The 19377-nt window shown below is 38.7% G+C and overlaps 1 protein-coding gene across 3 annotated transcripts in view; it reads left to right on the top strand.

Annotated features, from left to right (window-relative positions):
• Positions 1 to 295: 295 nt before the first annotated feature.
• LOC147223593 (protein Dok-7-like) overlaps positions 296 to 19377 on the top strand; it is a 36781-nt gene continuing 17699 nt past the window's right edge. For 2 of the 3 annotated variants that reach the window (XM_086166464.1, XM_086166466.1), the window contains exons 1-7: positions 296 to 422; positions 526 to 571; positions 3787 to 4017; positions 7901 to 8101; positions 14093 to 14212; positions 17814 to 17912; positions 18505 to 19316. In XM_086166464.1, coding sequence (XP_086022590.1) covers positions 369 to 422; positions 526 to 571; positions 3787 to 4017; positions 7901 to 8101; positions 14093 to 14212; positions 17814 to 17912; positions 18505 to 19316 — 1563 coding nt within the window. In that variant the 5' untranslated portion in view covers positions 296 to 368. Of the gene's footprint in view, positions 423 to 525; positions 572 to 3786; positions 4018 to 4425; positions 4550 to 7900; positions 8102 to 14092; positions 14213 to 17813; positions 17913 to 18504; positions 19317 to 19377 lie in introns of those variants that run through there. The other variant, XM_086166465.1, reaches the window with a different exon arrangement.

Below are 19377 nucleotides of genomic sequence, written 5' to 3'. Positions count from 1 at the left end.
TCATTCATTTAGATCTAGGATGTGTTTTTTAAGTGTTCCCTTTATTTTTTTGAGCAGTGTATATATATACAGAATAAAGCCTTGGAGAAGGAATGCGGATCGGGCGCTTGTTCCAGGGAGTTTTGTCCGCAGCGGCAGGTGGCGCGTAGCCGCCCAGGTGGCTATGGTGCGACCGGTGCCCACACACACACACACACACACACACACACACACGGAACCTGGTTCATGCCATTTTCCCATGTCTTCACCCCCCACAGAGAGAGAGAGAGAAAGAGAGCGAGAGAGAGAGAGAAGGAGAGAGTATCTATTTTGAAAGTGACCCCTCATTCAGGCAGCGCCTCTGCAGCTGTCAGGAACCATGACTGAAGATGACGGATTCTGTTGTAGCGGAGGGATACGCCAGACTCCGAGACGGGAAAAAGGTTTTTAGTTTGTCAAAAATTAAGGGCTGTTAAGAGTCTCCTGCCAACATTCACCTACTCGTCTTTAAATTCATGTTTTGTTTTTGTTTCCCCTTCCCTGCAGTGGAAAACTAGGTGGCTCGTTCTTCGCAAGCCGTCTCCTGTAGCAGGTAAAAAAAAAAGAAACTAAACAAAAAGTTTTGAAAAAATTGGAAAAAGTTTTGTTTTCTCCGTAATGTGCTGTAAACAAGGCCGGAGTTCGTTGTGCGGCGCCACCATAGAAGAATAACCGTTTACTGGCTCTAATAGGGGCTCCGTGTGCGCGCTTCTGCACAGAATTTCGCATGAAAGTTATAATATGTTGAGTTTAACCTTTCACCTCGCCAGTCCTGCGACAGAACTAAAAAAAAAAAATGAAGTTGTAGCCTTTAAAAAAACAACAACAAAACCAGACACTTCAAGTCATCCTTGATGAAGCTGAGCTCTGAGTCAGTCAATATGTTGGACATCTAAGCTGCAAGGAGAGACTCACTAAGTTAAAAGGGATTGAGAAAAAAAGTGGCTTGTTTGGATCAAAACAGACGATTAGGCTGCATTTAAGTTATGATGCAGGATTGTTGTTTCCCCATGATATTCCTGTGACAGGTTCATAGTTGCAGCCCATCAAAGATGACGCTCTTCATCCTGCGTGAGAGATTCTGGCTCACTCCTCCAGCACAAACAACTGCGAGGCGTGGTTGGAAAAATGGAAGTTTACATGTTCGGACACAGTGGTTGTTCAAAGCGTTATTAGTGATTTCACTGACAGTCATTGGAAAAAAACGAATTTATTCAGTTTAGTTCAGCAGGTTCATCAGAGATGGCTCTGGTCTAAGTAAACTGGAGTAAGTTTTGCGCCCTGGAGGTAAAATTTCTGTTTGTTTCACCTGCTACCTCTTCACTGTTGTGCCTGAGATATTAACTTCTAGTCAGCTGTTGGATGTCAGAAATACTTGTCTTTAAGTTCAGCTGGTTATTCTGAGCCAAAGTACTGAATAATTTAGGAGCTTCAGTGATAGAGACTTTTTGGCAATATTATTGTGGGTCCACTCGGGAATTTCTAACTAGCTTTTTCAGTTGGTCTCTGGGAATAATGCGTCTTGCAGAAGCTGATGTAGGTAAAAATAATGTGACTATGAACGAAATATATTTTTGAAAGCATGGGCAGCTGCTTGTATTTGAGCTGTTTTTCCTTTTAAGGTCAGTTCATGATTGAACTCCATCTGAAGACGTAGGAGATTGAAGAAAATCAGTCAAAACTGTTGAAGGAGACGTGAAGATTCTTCATGGAGGAGATGAAAAAAGTTAGAGCTGTCAGAGAAAAATCACAATCAGAATGAACCCAATTAGTTTTGACAGAAGGACGACTGAGCAGTCAATCAATCAAACTTTTCATAAAAACATAATGTGACTCAGTGTTTTGTATAATAAAACAATAACTTCCCACAAATGCATGTGAAGCCTTGCTTTGACATGACATAAAACACTAAAATTAGAACACCGATATAAAAAGGAAATTTAAGGAAACTGTATTATAGGAAATGAACCGCCAGTGGAAAGAGTGAAGACAAATTTTTAATTGTAAAAAAAAAAATACATGAAATGCTTTGAAATAAACACATAATAAAAGCAAAAAAGTGAAATACTTAGGAGAGCAGGTGTAATAAAATATGTGCCTGTACTAAGACTCTTAAAACCTCAATTAGTGTTCAAACCAAATAAGAGCTTTCAAAAAACAAACTTGCTTTAAATATGTTCATTTGTGTCAAGAGTTCAAAAAGTCAACTTGGTTACTATGACTTTCATACTGTCTTCAGATGTTTCCAAAACCCATCGATAACCTCAATTTAATTCCCTTTAATTTTATGTTTTTTTTCCCTCAACAATTCTTTCCTACACCTTCACGCACTAGAGTTTTCCCCGCAGATCCATCCCAGGTTAGCGCAGGTATGTCGTGAAGTGACAACTGTGAAACCACATTTTTATTGACGCTTATTTGATCCCAGCCATCAATCTCGATGCGCTTCAGCGTGATAGTCTGTGGTATTTTTAGGTGTAACTTGCGAGTGCTTTCAATTTTTTTTGGACTCTGTATCTTGTCATTTTTTTTAAGGAGACTTTGACTTGCCTGGGGCTGGTTTTGGGTTTGGCTAAACCCATGGTATTAATTAATTACTCATGGCCTTTTTGTGCATTTCCTGAATAACCAACCTTGGTTTAAAGCATTTTGCTTTTTTATCCGGCCCGCCAAACTGTTTTCTTTGAAAATTTTAATAAATATTTTCAATCAATATTGAATTTAGAAACTCCTTATTTTTTTTCCTTTTGTTTAATTTGGTATGGATGATTACATACAAAATAATGTTGATACATTTATATCACCATTAAAGATTTTAAAGTTGAAACAAAATGCCAAAAAATGTAAACATTTAGATTTCAATTCTCATTTTGTTCAATTTCCATGATACCTAGTCACCCCGCGCATAAAAATTGAGAAAGAAATGTGTACCGCCAGCCAAAATAATTTCCCACCCCGGTTTAAAGTGATGAAGTGTCTATATTACATTACATTGTGACACAGAAATGTTTCTTAGGATATCTGTTGCTGGACAGGTCAGCGTGAGCTACTCCTCCTCAGATCTTTGATGCCAGTGTTATCACAGCTGTTTGTGCTCATGCCTCAGCAATGTGTTCAGAAGTGTGAGTGTGCATGGTTGTGTGTGTGTGTGTGTCAGCGTGTGTGTGTACTCTTCTCTTGTAAATTGAAAGGAGTGCCAAAAACTCAAGCAGCTTCTGTGTGTGGGAGTGCATCTTATCGGTCTTATTACAGTCACCGTGAGGCTGGCCAATGTTGGAGGGGGGGATGGGGTTGGTGCTCAGAGTCGGAATAATCTTAATTAATTCACAGCTCATTTTTTAGGAAATATCCAGGCCATATTTAAAGGTGACTTTTTCCGAACTCGCTCATTGATCGCATTTTTATATAAAATTTGAAAATACAAGTGAATACTTGGAGTAAACGAGACAAAATAATAAAACAAAAAATTTCAGTAAACATCAATACAAGTGTTGATGTTGGCAGTTAAGTTGTGCATCATGATTTTTTGATTGGAATCAAAAATACATGATATATCATCACACTGACAATATTCTTTAAATGCAGACACACTGCTTAACTGTTGTAAATGAATTGGGGTTGGGTGAAAGGCAGCAAACATGCCGCGGAATGATGTTATTGCTGCTTTCATTTAAAAACACTCCTTAGAAACTTACTCCTGGCAGGACTTTTCTTCGTTTCTCGAAAGTAAAATGAGCTAAAGTGTAACATTAATTCTCCCTTATCCAGATTGCCTGGTGTTGCTGGTTTTCAAAGACAAGTCCAACAAAGCCCAGGGTAACAAGGAGAGGGCTGGTGTCACCTTGGAGGAGATTTGCGGCCTGGAAACCGGACAGTGGTACGAGGGCGTTGCCTTCACCCTGACCATCCTCTGCTTGAATCAAGTAGCCGTACTGGGCTTTGACACCAGGGAGGCCCTGCAGGCGTGGGAAGCTCGCCTGCGATACAGTCTCGGAGAAGGTGAGGGGACCCGCCGACATTCGTGATAGCATGTCACAATGACAACATTAATAAACTGAGTTGATCGCCTGCACAATGAGGAGGAGGTTTTTTCAAACTAAATCTGCCATACGCCATCCCGGTTAAATACCGTTGTTGCTGTAAAGCTATATTCTGTAACTGCCAGAGAATACAGAATATGTCCAGACTTGAACTCAGTATAGTGTAGGAAAATCAATCAAGGGAGTGGTCATCCATCATGGTGGCGGCATCGCTGCAGTCAAATAAAAGTTTCATGTAATTCAAAGTCAAGAAATGAAGTGATTTTTAGAGACACATCGAAACTTTCACAGAGCAAGTTTACGAGTTGATATATACGATCAGTATCAGCATCACTCATGACTGAGCAGACTTTCTTTTAAATGCCAGAGTGCTGTTGCCTGCGTGTCTGCAGCAGGAAATTGTTATTTCAGCCAGTCAGTAAGTCCCGAAGAGAGAATGGTTCGACACTTCATCAATGTACCCAAAACCTTGACTCACGAAAGTATTACAGGTAAGGAATGAAATCCGGCCGGTATGCAAAATGCAAATCTCGCTGCAGTGTTCTACGCCACTCCAACTTCATCCAGTTGGGATGAAACAGCAGCATTAATGTTTGACTCTAAGGTAACCGAAGGTAAGGTCTGATAATGAGTAGACTGAATGTTTTCGTGGAGCTTATGAAAGATTAACTGACACAATAGATTTGAAGGAGAAAGGAGTCCGTAACAAAGATTTTTTTTTCCGTTTCCCATATGCAACTGAAACTTTTTTAATGAGGCCTTGCAGTGTTTGAAACATGGAGCTAACTGGTATTAGAATTGCAAAGATACAGGTCCTGAGTACAAGGTGCGCACACTTTTACAACAGATGCGTGTGGGAGAAAAACATTTCCCTGCTATCTGGGAAGAGATCGTGGTGACTAACTTCTGTAGTTAGTGATTGAATAGGTGCAGCTTTAAATTAACAATACACCCCTAGGTAGAATAGGAAACAACTGGGCTATTTATTACTGGAAACATCAGTTTGATGGTCATTTTAGTTAAAATCATTTGTTGCAAGTCTTTTAAAAATGTTCAAATTGACCTGCAGCCTTTGATTTATGATGTATTTTTTGCAGTTTTTCTGATTTTTTTTTTTTTTTTCTCTCATAATGTTGGGTGTTTTGAAAATTCGACTTTCGATAGATTGAAACGTCCATCTGAGTGGAGTTTACTATGATAGGATGGATTTCTGACTCCATCCACAAGGGAGTGCAGTTAGCACCTGACCCTCTGCAGACCTAGTTTAGTGCAGGCAGTGTTAGGGCATCGGTATGCTCAAAGTTTTCAGAGGTCATACAATCTTTGAGCACAAGTTAAAATACAATCAAATAATTTCACCTAAAAAATAATCGACAGATAAACATGGACCTCTGCCATCAGTAGAAATCATCTTACTGCTTTTAAGCTGATGAAACAATGTCAGCATCTCTATCTAACAATATATAAATCTTAAAAGTATTTTTACCAGACGTGAATTAATCAGTGTTTGTCTCAAAATAAACCCTTGAACTGAACTTTGAGCTGCCAAGATTCAAGTGACTGATCAAAAATAACCGTAAACAGATTTCAATTTAACTTTTTTCTTTTTTATTATACGGTGGTATTGAATATGTTATGTAAACAAGAAAGTAACAGGGGCCATGAAGAACATGGGCTCTACAGTATTGGCAGTGTTGCAAGATCTGAATGCCTTCCCAGTCCCTGGTGTGTGCATGTGAATATACCTTTGTGCTTGCATGTGTGGAAACCCATTTGTTTGTGTGTATGTGTGTGTGCATACTTTGTTAATGCATATGTGTGTGTGTACGTGCATATGAGCCCACAAAAATGTCACATTTATTGACATTAGCTAGCTCCTCGCAAACTCTGAAATAGACATACATAAGGGATACACCAACATTTTTAAAAATGTGCCGTTTTGCCATGATCGCTATAGTAAAGCATTAATATAGAAATGCTTCTCATTCATGCATGTGGATCTTGTCACTGGTGACTGTCATCATGTTAGATAATTTAGCCCACTGAACAACACTCAAGAGGATATGCTTTATCTAAAGTTTTCAAAAACAATTCCTATGAAATTACCGATAAAAAGTTGAAGTTAAATGAATACAGAATAAACGATACTATCACTTTCTGCAGCATTGTCCGTGCAATTTTTCATCGTTAAAAAAAGTCCACAATACGCTTCATGGTTAGAACGGATTTGATATATTGTGAAAAATTTCCATGTCCAACTGTGCACATTTGTGGATAATAAAATGATTAAGTGTTATTAGGTCGTCAAAACTGTATGTTTGCATCTGTAATCCAGTGCAACTTTCTTCAGTTTCACACCAGTTCTTTGATTCTTTAATAACAAAAAAGACGAAGACTCGTGCTGACAGATATTTACGACAAGTTTTAACTGATCACACTGGCCTTTTTCTGAATAATTTCCTCTCCATGTATGCATCTGATTTTCCACCTATTATTAGATAATGAAATCAGCTCGAAGCTTAAGTAATCGCAGTTGGAGCGCACAGTCCTCTATGCTGTGTATAATACTCTGGACTATGTCCCTGTCACATGAATGGACTCCTGCCAAATCTAGGAATGTGCACGTTGTCGGCCTCTTGTGATGTAATTCATCTTCCACAGCAATAAACCTATTCTCTCTGTCACCTCTAACATAATGATGTGCTCTCTAATACTCTATTGATTCGCTGATTAGCAACATCTCACTATTCTGCTGTGAGTGTGATGTTGAAAACACCTTCCCCATAGCTGTTTGGATCTTGTAATGTGTGCGTGCAAGTTTAAGCAAGGCAAGCAGGAATAGACAGGTGAGTCACATAAGGTGGTCATGTTAGAGATACTGTTTATGAAATAAAAGTTTGGCAGACAGTCGATTTATTGGGAGCTGTTTAAAGAGCCAACTTTCTTTGGTTGAGGATTGGCAAATGCTCCTGTTTAGAACGTGCCTCAACTGAACACCACTGTTGCTCAGATATAGCATGACATCAGTGCCTGTAAAGTGATATTTATTTAGAGTTTTTCTTTTTCTGAAAATGATCAGTGAACCATTTGGTAATGAAAAATGATTGGCTAAGATTTTGCATGTTCCTGTGTGAATTTGTGATATTTTTTCATGAGATACCTGCACACATGCAGGCTTGCTATTCTGTGAAAATGCAAATATCATTACACTGGCATTGCATTTTTGTTATAAATGAAATGTATAATGGCTTAATTTGGAGATGTAATTTTTCCAGTACGGAAAGACTGTTCAAAATCATACATTAATAGTGTGCAATATTGAAAAGAATAAGTCTAATGATATTCAACACCCTTTTTTGGGAATATTGCGGTATTTTGTAGTATCTCTTTGGCAATGGAGAATATTTCAGCAAGTGAAGGTTAACCGATAGTAATACTATACATATGTGTATCATCAGTAATGATAGTTTAAATGTATTTCTATATCTGTTCGGGGGAAGATCCCTGACTGAAACACAGCATTCAGAAGCCTTGATTGAATTTTCCATTGTGTTTGACTACACTGTATATATTCAGTAATTCAGTAATTACACACTAAAACAATGAAAACGTTTTCTGTTACTGTGTAATTTTTTTTTATTATTTTGGGCCTATCTTTTGTTTTTTCTTACAGTTTGATTTTTTTTTCCCCCTCTCTTAATGCAATTTTTTGGCTTTTTTTTTTTTTTAATACATCTAATTTAACAATTCTAATCCTTAGGAGTAGACCACACAACCTGTTGTCATCCGCTACTTATTAAGAGTAGCTGGGGTTTAAATCACCTCGTTCTCTGCTTGTTTAGTTCACAGATTCAATGTTGGAGTCTTACCAGGAACAAAGTTGGAGAGCGGACCTGCAACACTTCATTTGTGCAACAACTTGCTGTCTCTGGCCAGGGACGTCCCACCTGTTATCATCGGCCACTGGAACCTTCCAGACCTGCGCAGATATGGACCCGTGCCTAACGGATTTGTGTTTGAGGGAGGAACACGGTGTGGTTACTGTAAGTCAACTGCCATTTTCATTGTACGTTTATCTTTTTCAACATTTATGGTTCTCTTTACTTTAGTAATGTACAAGTATGAGAAAATTGTTCATGGCCAAAGCTTCATCACTGCATGACTGTAAATTGATTTTGGCTAAAAAAGCCATGTTTTTTCCTCCAGAGATGAGCCCTTTTTAACATTTCAAAAATGTATAATTAGTATTTTTTATCATGACAAATTTGCTGCATTTTGCCATCATTTTGAAAACAATTCATGTGAATTTCATGTAAGTACATGCAGAACTGTAGTTTTCATCAATTCTTGCATGTGCTGTAGATGGGGAACACATTTTACAGCAGACTTAACACCTGGATATAAAAAGGGCAACAAACTGTCTAGCGTGTCTAAAATTCCTGTAGTGGAAAACGATAGGAGTCTAACAGTGGCTTCTTGTGGTTATGACACAAGTGAATTGCTGAAATATCTCGTGTTGTTGTGTCTTGCACCCACATGTAATTAAGCACTTAACACACTGAGCTTAAATCCGGTGAGGCTGATTTGCTACTTGACATACTGTCTTTAGGATCATCTCAAAATAGTGGCTGAGAAATGCTTAGATGGTAGTACATTGAATTTTGGGAGTGATCTGCCTGCTGCATACGGCTATATTATTGCGGAAAGGTTATAAGTAGTCATTCCTCACTAATGTGATTGTTCCTTTGGTTCAGGCTCACATGGCCAAATTTGTGATTTCAGAAATTACATTAAAACAGGAGCGAACATTAAGTTAATTCTGAAAACAACAAAGTTATTGGGAAAATGAGTTGTGTTGAGGGGAAAAATGACTACATTGCTCCATTTCTTCAACATATTGCTTTAAGCCCAAAATTCAAACTGTGATTGTTTGTCTGTTTCAATTACATTGTGAATTTTAATAGTGTGACCATAAGCTGACAAATAAAGTTATGATTGACAGCCTGCAAGATGGATTACAACACCGCAAAAGATGCAGGTGTGAAAATATTCATCACACATCCGTCAATATTTATTTGTCACGTCGATGTGTCAGGATGGCTTGTCATTTTGGTTGATGAATCAATATGTTGAGATTATTTTCCTATTCATTCTCATATTTCGTGTGAAGTAATGCATCTTCCAGCCGAATTAATGGAATTCTTTTTGACTCATTTTTTACCCTTTTGATACCATCTTAAATTTTTCAGTCTGTTCCTGCATGTGATGCTTCCCCCTCCAACTGGCTTCTCTCAGCATCATGTCAGTGTCTGCGTTAGGATCAGCACGTTGAACTGAGTCATTGAATGTGGATTGTTTTTTTTTTCATTCCCTCAGCTCATACATCTGGCCTCCCTCAGGCAGACACATCAAGAATGATGCTCAATGAAGTTTTATGAGACAAAAAAAACAAGCTTTCAGATGCGTTTTTGGCATTGCCAGAAGGCGGAGCTTTTATTTGTGCAAATGTCATCAGGAGAGTTTTTCTTTAAAACCTTCTTATGCAAACGTTTGTGATAGTAAAGGCTCGACTGATTTACTCGACTGACTACTGACCTACTACTGCTGCTTTTTAAAAACGTTTTTTGAGTAGATGTATATTCATTTTGCTTGTTCTAGGAAGCGTATTGCAGGTTCGAATCAATGTGGGTACGCAATGTAGATATTATGTCCGGTTTCCATTATTTTCCAATAGTCTTTTTCTTAATGATATGGACAAAAGTATGTGAATTGTCTCTTCAGAGTGGTCTGGTCTTGTATTTATGTGTCATTATTTTAGGGTTTTGCCTAAAAGTTCATTCATGGATTGATACCCACCAATAGAAGAAATGGATTTTAAATGGACTTAACCTTTATCTATTTTTTATTAACTAAAACTCATGCAGGTGATTGCATGGTCTCAGATGTAATACCTATGATGAAGATGAAGACATTGATGATAATAAGAACTATTATGACAATTATCATCATTTGGATAAGTGAGTTAGTCAATCCCTGGTCTTGATCTCCAAAGTGCTTTGTGTTGAACAGCTACCAGTTCAAGATTACATAATGAACAAGACAAGAAGCTGAAAGATGGCATGAAAGTATAAAAAAAAAACAACTTGGTGGTAGAGAACTATTTTTAGACAGTGTAGTATTTCAGTGTTAAAGCATTTTAACTTATGCTTAAAGATGTTGAAAGAACTTTGCAAGGCTGTGACCTCCACCCCATTTTACATCTTTCTAGAATCGTCAGCATTGTGGTTCACCCTTGTTGCACCGGCACACGTGCAACATGAATGATGTTGAGGGTAGATGTGTGATTTGGAGGCGGATGTGGTAAGCGGTGAAGCAACTGGCAATGTGTGCTTTAACATGTCATGGACATGTCATGGTAGAATTATTAATGATTCATTTTGAATGGGAGCAAATCTTGCTGACTGAAGCCATTAATCCAGAAGGAAGCCCTTAGGTGTAATATGGAAAAGCTCCAACTTCCATCTTTTTGCTCCATCTTATGGCTAAACATAAGCCAAGACTTAAACTCAAGGTATGAAAGAGAAACGGCTTAAACAACTCTGTCATTACTGGATGGGCTGTTAAACCCCTTTGTTTATGGCTTCGGATGCAACCTGGTCCCAGTATTAGTGATATGCTGTGGCTTCTAGAAGAACAAACTTATGCTACAAGAAAGGACACTAGGATATTCAGTTTGAAAGTCCATGACAATTTATAATAATAATATTGTTAAGAAAAATAATGTTACATTTTATTTGAAGGGGCCTTTCTTGACACTCAAGGACTTTTGACAGATGTAGACGAGCAGCAGCAGCAAGTTGCGCCAGCGTTCACTCACTGGAAGCTAAGTTTAGGGGTTGAGCTGTAAAAGTGGCTTGGATTTCAATCTTTTTTTTCTTTTGGTTTGTTTTTTTGTCCTGTTTTAAAAAGTCATGTCAACCATCCACTGTAAAAAACATTCACAACTAACAACTAACTATGTCTATATAAGAATGACACATCTGAAGCAAGTGTCACTTATGTCATTATCCTAATAATCATTCGAGTCTCTATTTCTCTTTTGCTTAATTTTTTTTTTCTTTTAGAAATGTAGTGAATAGTTGTTTTTCTGGCAACCAGTCCAGGGTGTACCCCGCCTCTCGCCCGGTAACCGCTGGGATAGGCTCTAGCATCCCCCGCCACCCTATATGCAGAATAAGTGTCAGAAGATGGATGGATGGACGTACTCTAGTGCTTTGAATACCATATACTATATTTACATATTTTAAATAATGTGATTAATAGAACCTCCTATTAAACATGATAGTTTGAAGTGAAAATGAACTACAGCCCCACATACTGGCTTTCAGCCTACATATTTGGTGTTAGCCTGAGCAAAACACATCCATCAACAATACAAGAATGAAAGAGTTTTCTGTATTGCCTCTTGTTTTTAGACTTCACTACTGTAATGCCGACTACAATCTCTCTACTGCTTTTTATTTTGTTTACTCAGATCTTAAATGGTGAGCATGTAACCCAAATTGCAGTCCCCTTTCTGCACAAAGTCCTTTCTGACATGGTAGATGAAGAATGCAAAGCATGCATGTGACGCTGGAGCGAATGTGAAAATGATTCTCGCTGTGTGCTCAAAATAAGGAGCTCCTCATCACTTTAGTGCAGTTATTTTTGAGAGGTATGAGTTACTCACAGTTGTAGCTGAGTTTGTGCGCATTGCTGTGATAAGGTAAACCAGTTTACATTTCTGAATAAGACATGAAACCATTAGATTAGAGAGGGGTCTGTGTCAGTACCTGGTGAGGATATGAAGAGAACAACATCTTTGGGCTGCAGTCACCCGACGAACTGCTAGAAACATGACTCTAAAGAATGTCACATGTGATTTATTTAGCTCTATTGAATCTCGCTCCATGCATCACATAATATGAAGGTCAGACACCTTCAGTTTCACTTTTAAAAAGTTTAGTGTTTGTGTTATTTGAGGTGTCTGCGTTCCTGTGACATGTTATCTGCACAATTTATCCACGGCTGAAAGAGACGTGGTGTTGGACTTCTCACTTCTGCTGGAAGCTCCTGTTGGCTCTCAGCTGATTTTTTTTCTTTTTTCTTTATTTTTTTTTATTCTATTTTCTCTGTTTCCAGTTGGAAATATGGGACGGATTAAATAATTACAATAAAAGAGACTAATTGGAGGACATTAAGAATATTATGTATAAAGCAAGCCAAGAATTTTCAAATAACCAACCTAGAGATGTGGCAATTTTCAACACAGGATTTAGGGGTAGCTTCTAAACTGATTATGGATTTGTTTCCTCCCCAGCTGACAGCCATTTGTACAAACAAATCTAGAGACCCCATTTAAAGGGAATTTTATGCAGTGCCTGAATCCATTATAAGATAAAAGAATACATTTGGTATATATCTAACATGTAGTACTCTCCTGCTCGTAGATGTAACATTTATTTTTTATATAAATACATGTGTGTACACATATATATATATATATATATATATATATATATACGTGTGTGGGTGTGGTGTGTTTATATGTGTTTTTATGTGTCGTTAGTGGTTCTATTTGTTTTGTAGCCATTACAACAAATCAGCATTTAGGATTGTATCGTCATACAGATGTGAACATTTTCTGGTGCCTTAACTGGCTTAATATAAGCACTAATTTATAGCTTGGTGAAATGATTGAAATGATTGAAATGATTAAGTGATTAAGCAATGACAGATCTTTGAGCATGGAAAGTTTACATGTATATATCCTTACCCCACTGAAGATAATTTTTTTTAATTTTTTTGTTTCTAATACAGAAGCCTCTTTCTTTTCATTTTCTGTGTTCAGCTGTTGACAAAATGGAATATTCCCTGTGTTGTCAGTTATTTTGTCAAAATCTCGAAGAACTGGTAAGCATTGCACTTCAGCTTCAATACTTGCTTGTTAAAGTGTCAGTTGCAAAAATTCTAAAAAAAAAAACAACAAAAAAACAAACCTGTGAAAATTGAAGTTAATTCACACTTCCCACTTGCTGGACAGATTTACATTTTAAAATGGTGTTCCTTGCATGAGGGCTGTATTTGTCACTGTTGCAAGACAAATCACAAGCATCCACTTGAGTTTTTTGTTCCTACACAGAATATTCATCCTGCCGTAAACTCATTTCGGTTTTGCCACCTGTTCTTTGTTTTGCTTGGGCTTTTTTTTGGTGCCTCAGTTTCCGCACACCTGATGTTCAGTGACCTGCTGTCGAGCTTTGACCGCAATCTTAATGGAGAAAAATGTTCAAATGAGTTTCAGTCTGACATTTTTTGGAGCAGATGAAAAGTGAGAAAGCTCCTCTCAAGCCCCTACTTGGATCGATATCGTAACAATACCTCAGAAGCTGTACATCTTCAGTTCCGACTGGTGTGGACATCCAAGCAATATTTGTGTGTGAGCTTTGACCTGACTTCACAACCGGAGGAATGTGATTCAGACAACCAGTGATTTGTGTGGTCTCAGGGTTGGAGCAACACAATGACCTTTTATTGGTGACATGTTGTAATGGACAGCTGGTTATTTGGTCAGAGGGAGGTAAAGAGAGCCCTTGGGAGCGTGACCTTTCACCTTTTGCTCCACTGTATCACCTTTGCTGACACTCACAATTCACTAATGTGACTTACGAGAAATAAACCAGCTGTACAAAAAGCTGGATAATTAAAGACATCATTGGAAAAGACTGATGTTTAATAGAGGTTTTTGTAAAAAGTTCATTTTGTGATTATTATGGAGATAACTAATGTCATTTTTTTTTTTTTTTTAAGACAAAGATTGCAAAAATTGAGTGGTTTAATCTTTCAGTTATGATGTCGGTGTGTCAGTCGGTGATGATGACAATGTTAAGTTTTTGAAGAAATGAAGAAGAAAAATAAAAAAGACCCACCAATATTGTCACATTTCCTCTGTGGTGCTGAAGAAAAACAACCTTAATTAATTACTTTTCGTACAGGGGCTGGTGTTTTTCTGCTCTCATCGGCGGAGAGCGAACAGATCAGCTTTCTATTTGACTGCATCGTCCGAGGCATCTCCCCCACGAGAGGCCCTTTTGGAATACGTCCAGTTTTGCCAGGTCAGTATCAGAGGGCTTCCATTCTGTGTAGTAGAACACACACACACACAAACACACACATTCATGCACACACAAAACCCTCCACAACAAGGGTAAAACTCTTTGTGAGAAACATTATTCGGTAAAGACAAAAGTCTTCCTTTTTTGGATAATTGCACCGTTGCTAAGCAACTCACACAATTGCTTACATCAAGACTTGCTATGTATTTTATAGCAAAATCTGCATGTTTCCCATTCGGGCTTGCAGGGTTTATCACAGTCAGGAAGTTTGTTGTCTTCCTGGAATCCAACCATTTTGGGCAGAATGAGTCAGAGGATTCCTTTGTGAATGCAGACGCTTTGATGTGACTAAATTATGACGGACAGCTGCTTTTTTCATAATTGGGTAATCCTTCGTGGCAATTTTAGTCAAACCTCCTAACCCCTTCTATAAGTCTACTGCGGTGAATATAAAGCTTAGGGTCACCTTAAATATCAGTAAGAGGATAACTACTGCACTAACCGTGATTATAGCAGTAAATTAAATTGTCTATGTATAGACATGAGCCCCTGCTAGGTGAAGTGGAGGACTGGAACCTTTTTTATTTTCCCTGTAGAGTTGTTAAATTGAATTGACGCGAAGGCCAAATAGAGTTCAATGGGTTATGCATTTCTGTGTTCGAAACTACAGATAAATGGAATATATTTCATGAAAATCTGGTGTGGTGATATATTTTAATCGCGCATCGAATAGCAGCTTTGAGTGTTTCACTTTGGATCGTGATTTGAGTCAGTCCCCGCAGCTTTATGATGACCTTTGAAAATTAACTATGCACCTGCAAAAAAGAACTGCAAATAATTGTTTCGTTTAAACTGGGATTTCTGCCATTTCTTTTTATCCAATAACACGTTTCATACTTGATCCAATGTAATTGGAGCTGTCGAACATTATCTGCCCTCCTGCTGTTTGCTTTAGCGCCTTCTGTTTTCCCCTCTAGCACTTTTTGAAATATATTTCTCACCGGTTCTGCAGTTCCTCTAAAAGGGTTTTATAGATATACTTGGTTCTCACACAATGCTGCCCGATAGTGGAGCGAGCTCATGTTCGCGTTATTGTTGTACATAGTAGAATAAATAGCAGTGACGATGTCGGTGGCAGTGGCGGGGGGGGGTCAAAGTCAGAGTTCACACAAGCAGAGCAGCCAAAGCCTCCTAATCACTCCGGGTATGTATGTAACATCATCCACAGGATTCCACTGCCCCCCCCCAACTCCCTCACCTTATTCTTACAGCCCCCCTTTTCTGCCTCTCTCATTTTATCTCTTCGCTCTCCGCAACCCCTGATTGTGTCTCTCACTCTCACATGTTTTCACCTCACAGTCCTTGTCAGTGTCACCGTCCTACACGCCCCCTGACTGACTGAAATCCGCCCGCCTCGCCGGTCGTCACTGTTTTTGATTAATCACTGTAATCTTCCCCAGCTCACTTATCTGTCACCCCTGTGTGCTGTAACGTCTCTCTGCCTTTTACTCTACTGCCATCTATTAAGTGTCTAAGATACAAACCAGAGGCCGTTCAGCATGTTCATCACTGGGTTGTCTGGAATACTGGAAAACCTGTGCATTTCCTGTGCATCGTGTATTTGCAAGTGTATTTGCAGTCCCTATGTCCTCCATTGTAAGTCGCTTTGGATAAAAGCGTCTGCCAAATGTAATGTAATGTAAAAACAGGAGGTCAGATTAAAATCAGAATATACATAGAATGGGAAAATCCTGAGGTATTTTCATAGCATCTAAAATAGAATAATTTAATTGGTTGACGTAGCAAGTCACATTTGTAAGGTCTGACAGTAAGCTGTTGGGAGTATAAATGTTCAAGACCATGGCTTCAAATGATGTTAAATTCAATAGTCAAGACATTAAAAATAATAAAACTGTAGCAAATTAAAAGACAGATTTGAAGTCAGTTGTTTAATCTTCTTTTCAAAATGTGAGAGCTCTCTTTCTTACATCAAGGGCTACACAGCTTGATTAAAATTAGAACTGCCTAGCATTTTTTTTTATTACAGAAATAAAACTAAACAAGGAAAATAGGAAAAAAAAATAGATAAAGAACTATATATAAATGAGAAATTTAGATTTTTTTTTAGGTTCAGATCTTTTAAAACCCCTTTTCACAGTGGAGTCTGAAGCATACACATGCCTGCGTTAAATCATTTGGTGTGTATTTTTAACAAATATTTCTATTTTTAGATGATTCCCTTTCACCAGTACTTGTTTTTTTCTTGTTCACACACACACACATTCACACGTGCATACATGTACCAACAGGGGTCTCACAACAGTTACCTCAGATAACTGTGCTGAAGTTTAAACATCAGCATTTAATGTGAGGATGAAAAAACAGCCTGAAACATGGATATAGAAGTAAATAGAATGCAAAGATAAAGCATTAGGTGGGCACTTGGTTTTCTACATACAGTGTGATCCCAAGAAAGGAAAGACTGCCAAAATTCAAAATGTTATTCAATGACAACTTTTGAAGTATGTATTTGTAATCGCAGAGTTGCAGTCAGTGCACAATATTAGGGTTGCAGGCTTTGGATACGGTTAAAACAATCAATCTTCTTGTTAAGTTGACTGTGGTTCTCCATTTGATGCTTGCATAGAACCAACAATCATCCACTTGCAGAAACAGCAGCAACATGCGTACCAACAGGGCCACGTGGCAGCACTATTAATATCCCAGTAGTGTAGTACAGATACTGCAAGGTGTAGCCCTTTATGGACCTTTTTTTTTAACTCTCCAAAGGTTTTTTCAAGCATACAAGAAACAAAGTTGTATAACAACCTCTACCAACAGGTTCATAGGTTCAATTTTCATCCTTAACGTCGACCTCTCTTCAACGCTGGGCTGACAGCTGGATGTTTCACAAGGCAATAGGGATCCAAAACACAGAGAGATGACAGAGACCCTTGTGGTTGCCTTTTGCTTCTCGGGAGTCCTCAGATGTGTTTTCACAGCTGTGCTTGTGTCACCACAGCGCAAAATGCTCAGCTGCGTCTCATTTGGTCACGTCACAAGAGCGGAAGGAAAACTCTAAGGTCACTTATTGGCCAAATATTTTGGCATTGATTTTTGGAATTTATGTATTATAGTCAGTTTGTCCCCTGCTTGCCAGGTAGTAAACAAGAAGAATTATTTTGTAATTATTAAATGCTAAAGCTAAAAGTTCAGAGGTTCAGAAGGAGTTCATTGTTAAAGGTTTGTCGTACTGGGAATCATCATCATGATGATACAAAGTTATACGAGTCTTTTACAGGGAAGACAAAAAAGAATCTGTTAATCTGTTATGTTGATCAAAGATTGTTTTTAGGTTGAATGGATATTAAATTGTCACCTGTATGTGAGGGCAGAGAGACAACAATGTTTTTTTTTCCCTGCATTGTTCCATTCTTTAATTTGATCAAGTGCCCTCAAAAAGTAATTTTTTCAAGGTAATGTATAGATGTACGGCTTATAGATTTCACCTGCGCCTGTCAAATGGATGGGAAGCTTGACTGTCCAACACCCATCGATTCAAATCCATGTTTTTTAATTCATCTGACACTGTGTCCTACAGATCCCAGTGCCAGTCAGGCCATCTTAGAGCAGAGATTGAACCACGAAACCCAGGAGCTGGAGAAACGACTGAGCATGCTCTCTCACCGGAGCAGCAAAGGTAGCTCAAGTCACTGAAATGTTTAACAATTTTAAAACACAGCAAGTCCTGGGTTCTTCTAGTGTTCTAAACAGCTATAATCATCCCTTTTTGTCCCCAGGAAATATAAAATTATGTTGTTAAGTTGTTAATTATTTTTCTTAATTCAACATTGTTCGCTCAATTGATTTATTGTTCTTATTATGATGCACAGATTTGGACGAGGAAAACAAATGTGTAATTCAATGCTTTACTAATGAAAGCAAGGTTTGCATTATTAGTAGTGTAGCTGTTTGGATTTCAATGGTTTGTGGTTTGTTTGTTTTTCCTTTCATTTCTATTCCTCATATTTTTGATTGTTTGATTGTTTGGGTTGGGGTTTTGCACGAATAAACTTTGAATAGCGCGTGGCTTGCTAGCTTGAACCGCGAGTCAGAAGCCTCAGGGGAAGTGCGCAACATCCAAAGGTGTGCGTGCGAAACCCCAAACCAAACAATCAAACGATCAGAAATAATGAGAAATATAAATAAAAGGAAAAGCAAACAAACCACAAGCCAAACAGCTTCAAGTACAATCGAAGTTAAAACCTTTAACCTTGACTTGTCCTTTTCAGTCTCATCTATATACGGCCCATCTGCCGGGGGTGACGACCGCAGCATGTCTGGTTCCTCTGATACCTCAGACACCAGCCAGTCAGACTGTAGTATCGGAAGCCGTCTGGCCATTTGGAGCGAACCGGTGTTCAGTGTGTGCGAGAACATTGTCCATGTGGGTCCTAAAGTGGCTCTTCAGAGTGTGGAGAAGCTTTCTGCAAACCAGGGTGGGGGGAACTGTTTAGCGGCCCAGACCCCTCGGCAGCTGCAGGAAATCGGCCGCCAGAGCTCTTCAGACAGCGGCATCGCTACCAGCAGCCATTCATCTTACTCCGGGAGTTTCTCCTCCTACACTGGCAGCTTGGATATTACCCCCGGGGACGATTTTGGGTCTGTCTTCAGTTTGCCTCCGCATGTGGTTCAAGATCTGAGCCCTTGTTCATGCGCTGTCGTCTCAGGACATGAATACCAGGTTCCAACATCACTTAGATACCTGTACGACTCCCCCAGGAGCATGTTACAGGAGACAAATGAGGATGCCCAAGACAGTGAACACTCCACCTTAACTAAGGACACTCCTTCACATTCAAGTGCGCAAAGTGAGTCTTCAAAAGGGAATAAGGAAAGTACCACACGCTTCAAGGGTCACCTAGAAACTAATGAAAGAGAGTCGTCGAGGGAACTTTCACATGGCCCTTTGGAGGAGAACAAGAAATCCAAGACTGTTCCATCTAGTGAGGGTCTGCATCCTGATACCTTTCACATCTGCAGCTCCTTCTCATCGGTGTCCAAAACCATTGTCATGATCTGTTCAGTGTGTGGGGGTTTTAAGGTAAGATGCATTTAGCAGCTGTTCTGTCCAAAATCATGTTTTACGGTGAAATATCTAGTGT

This window comes from Fistularia commersonii, chromosome 19, assembly GCF_037954325.1.
Source record: "Fistularia commersonii isolate RoL2024-O1a breed Wild chromosome 19, RoL_Fcom_v1.0, whole genome shotgun sequence".
Lineage (NCBI taxonomy): Eukaryota > Metazoa > Chordata > Actinopteri > Syngnathiformes > Fistulariidae > Fistularia > Fistularia commersonii.
This window is presented reverse-complemented; position numbering and strand designations above follow the sequence as displayed.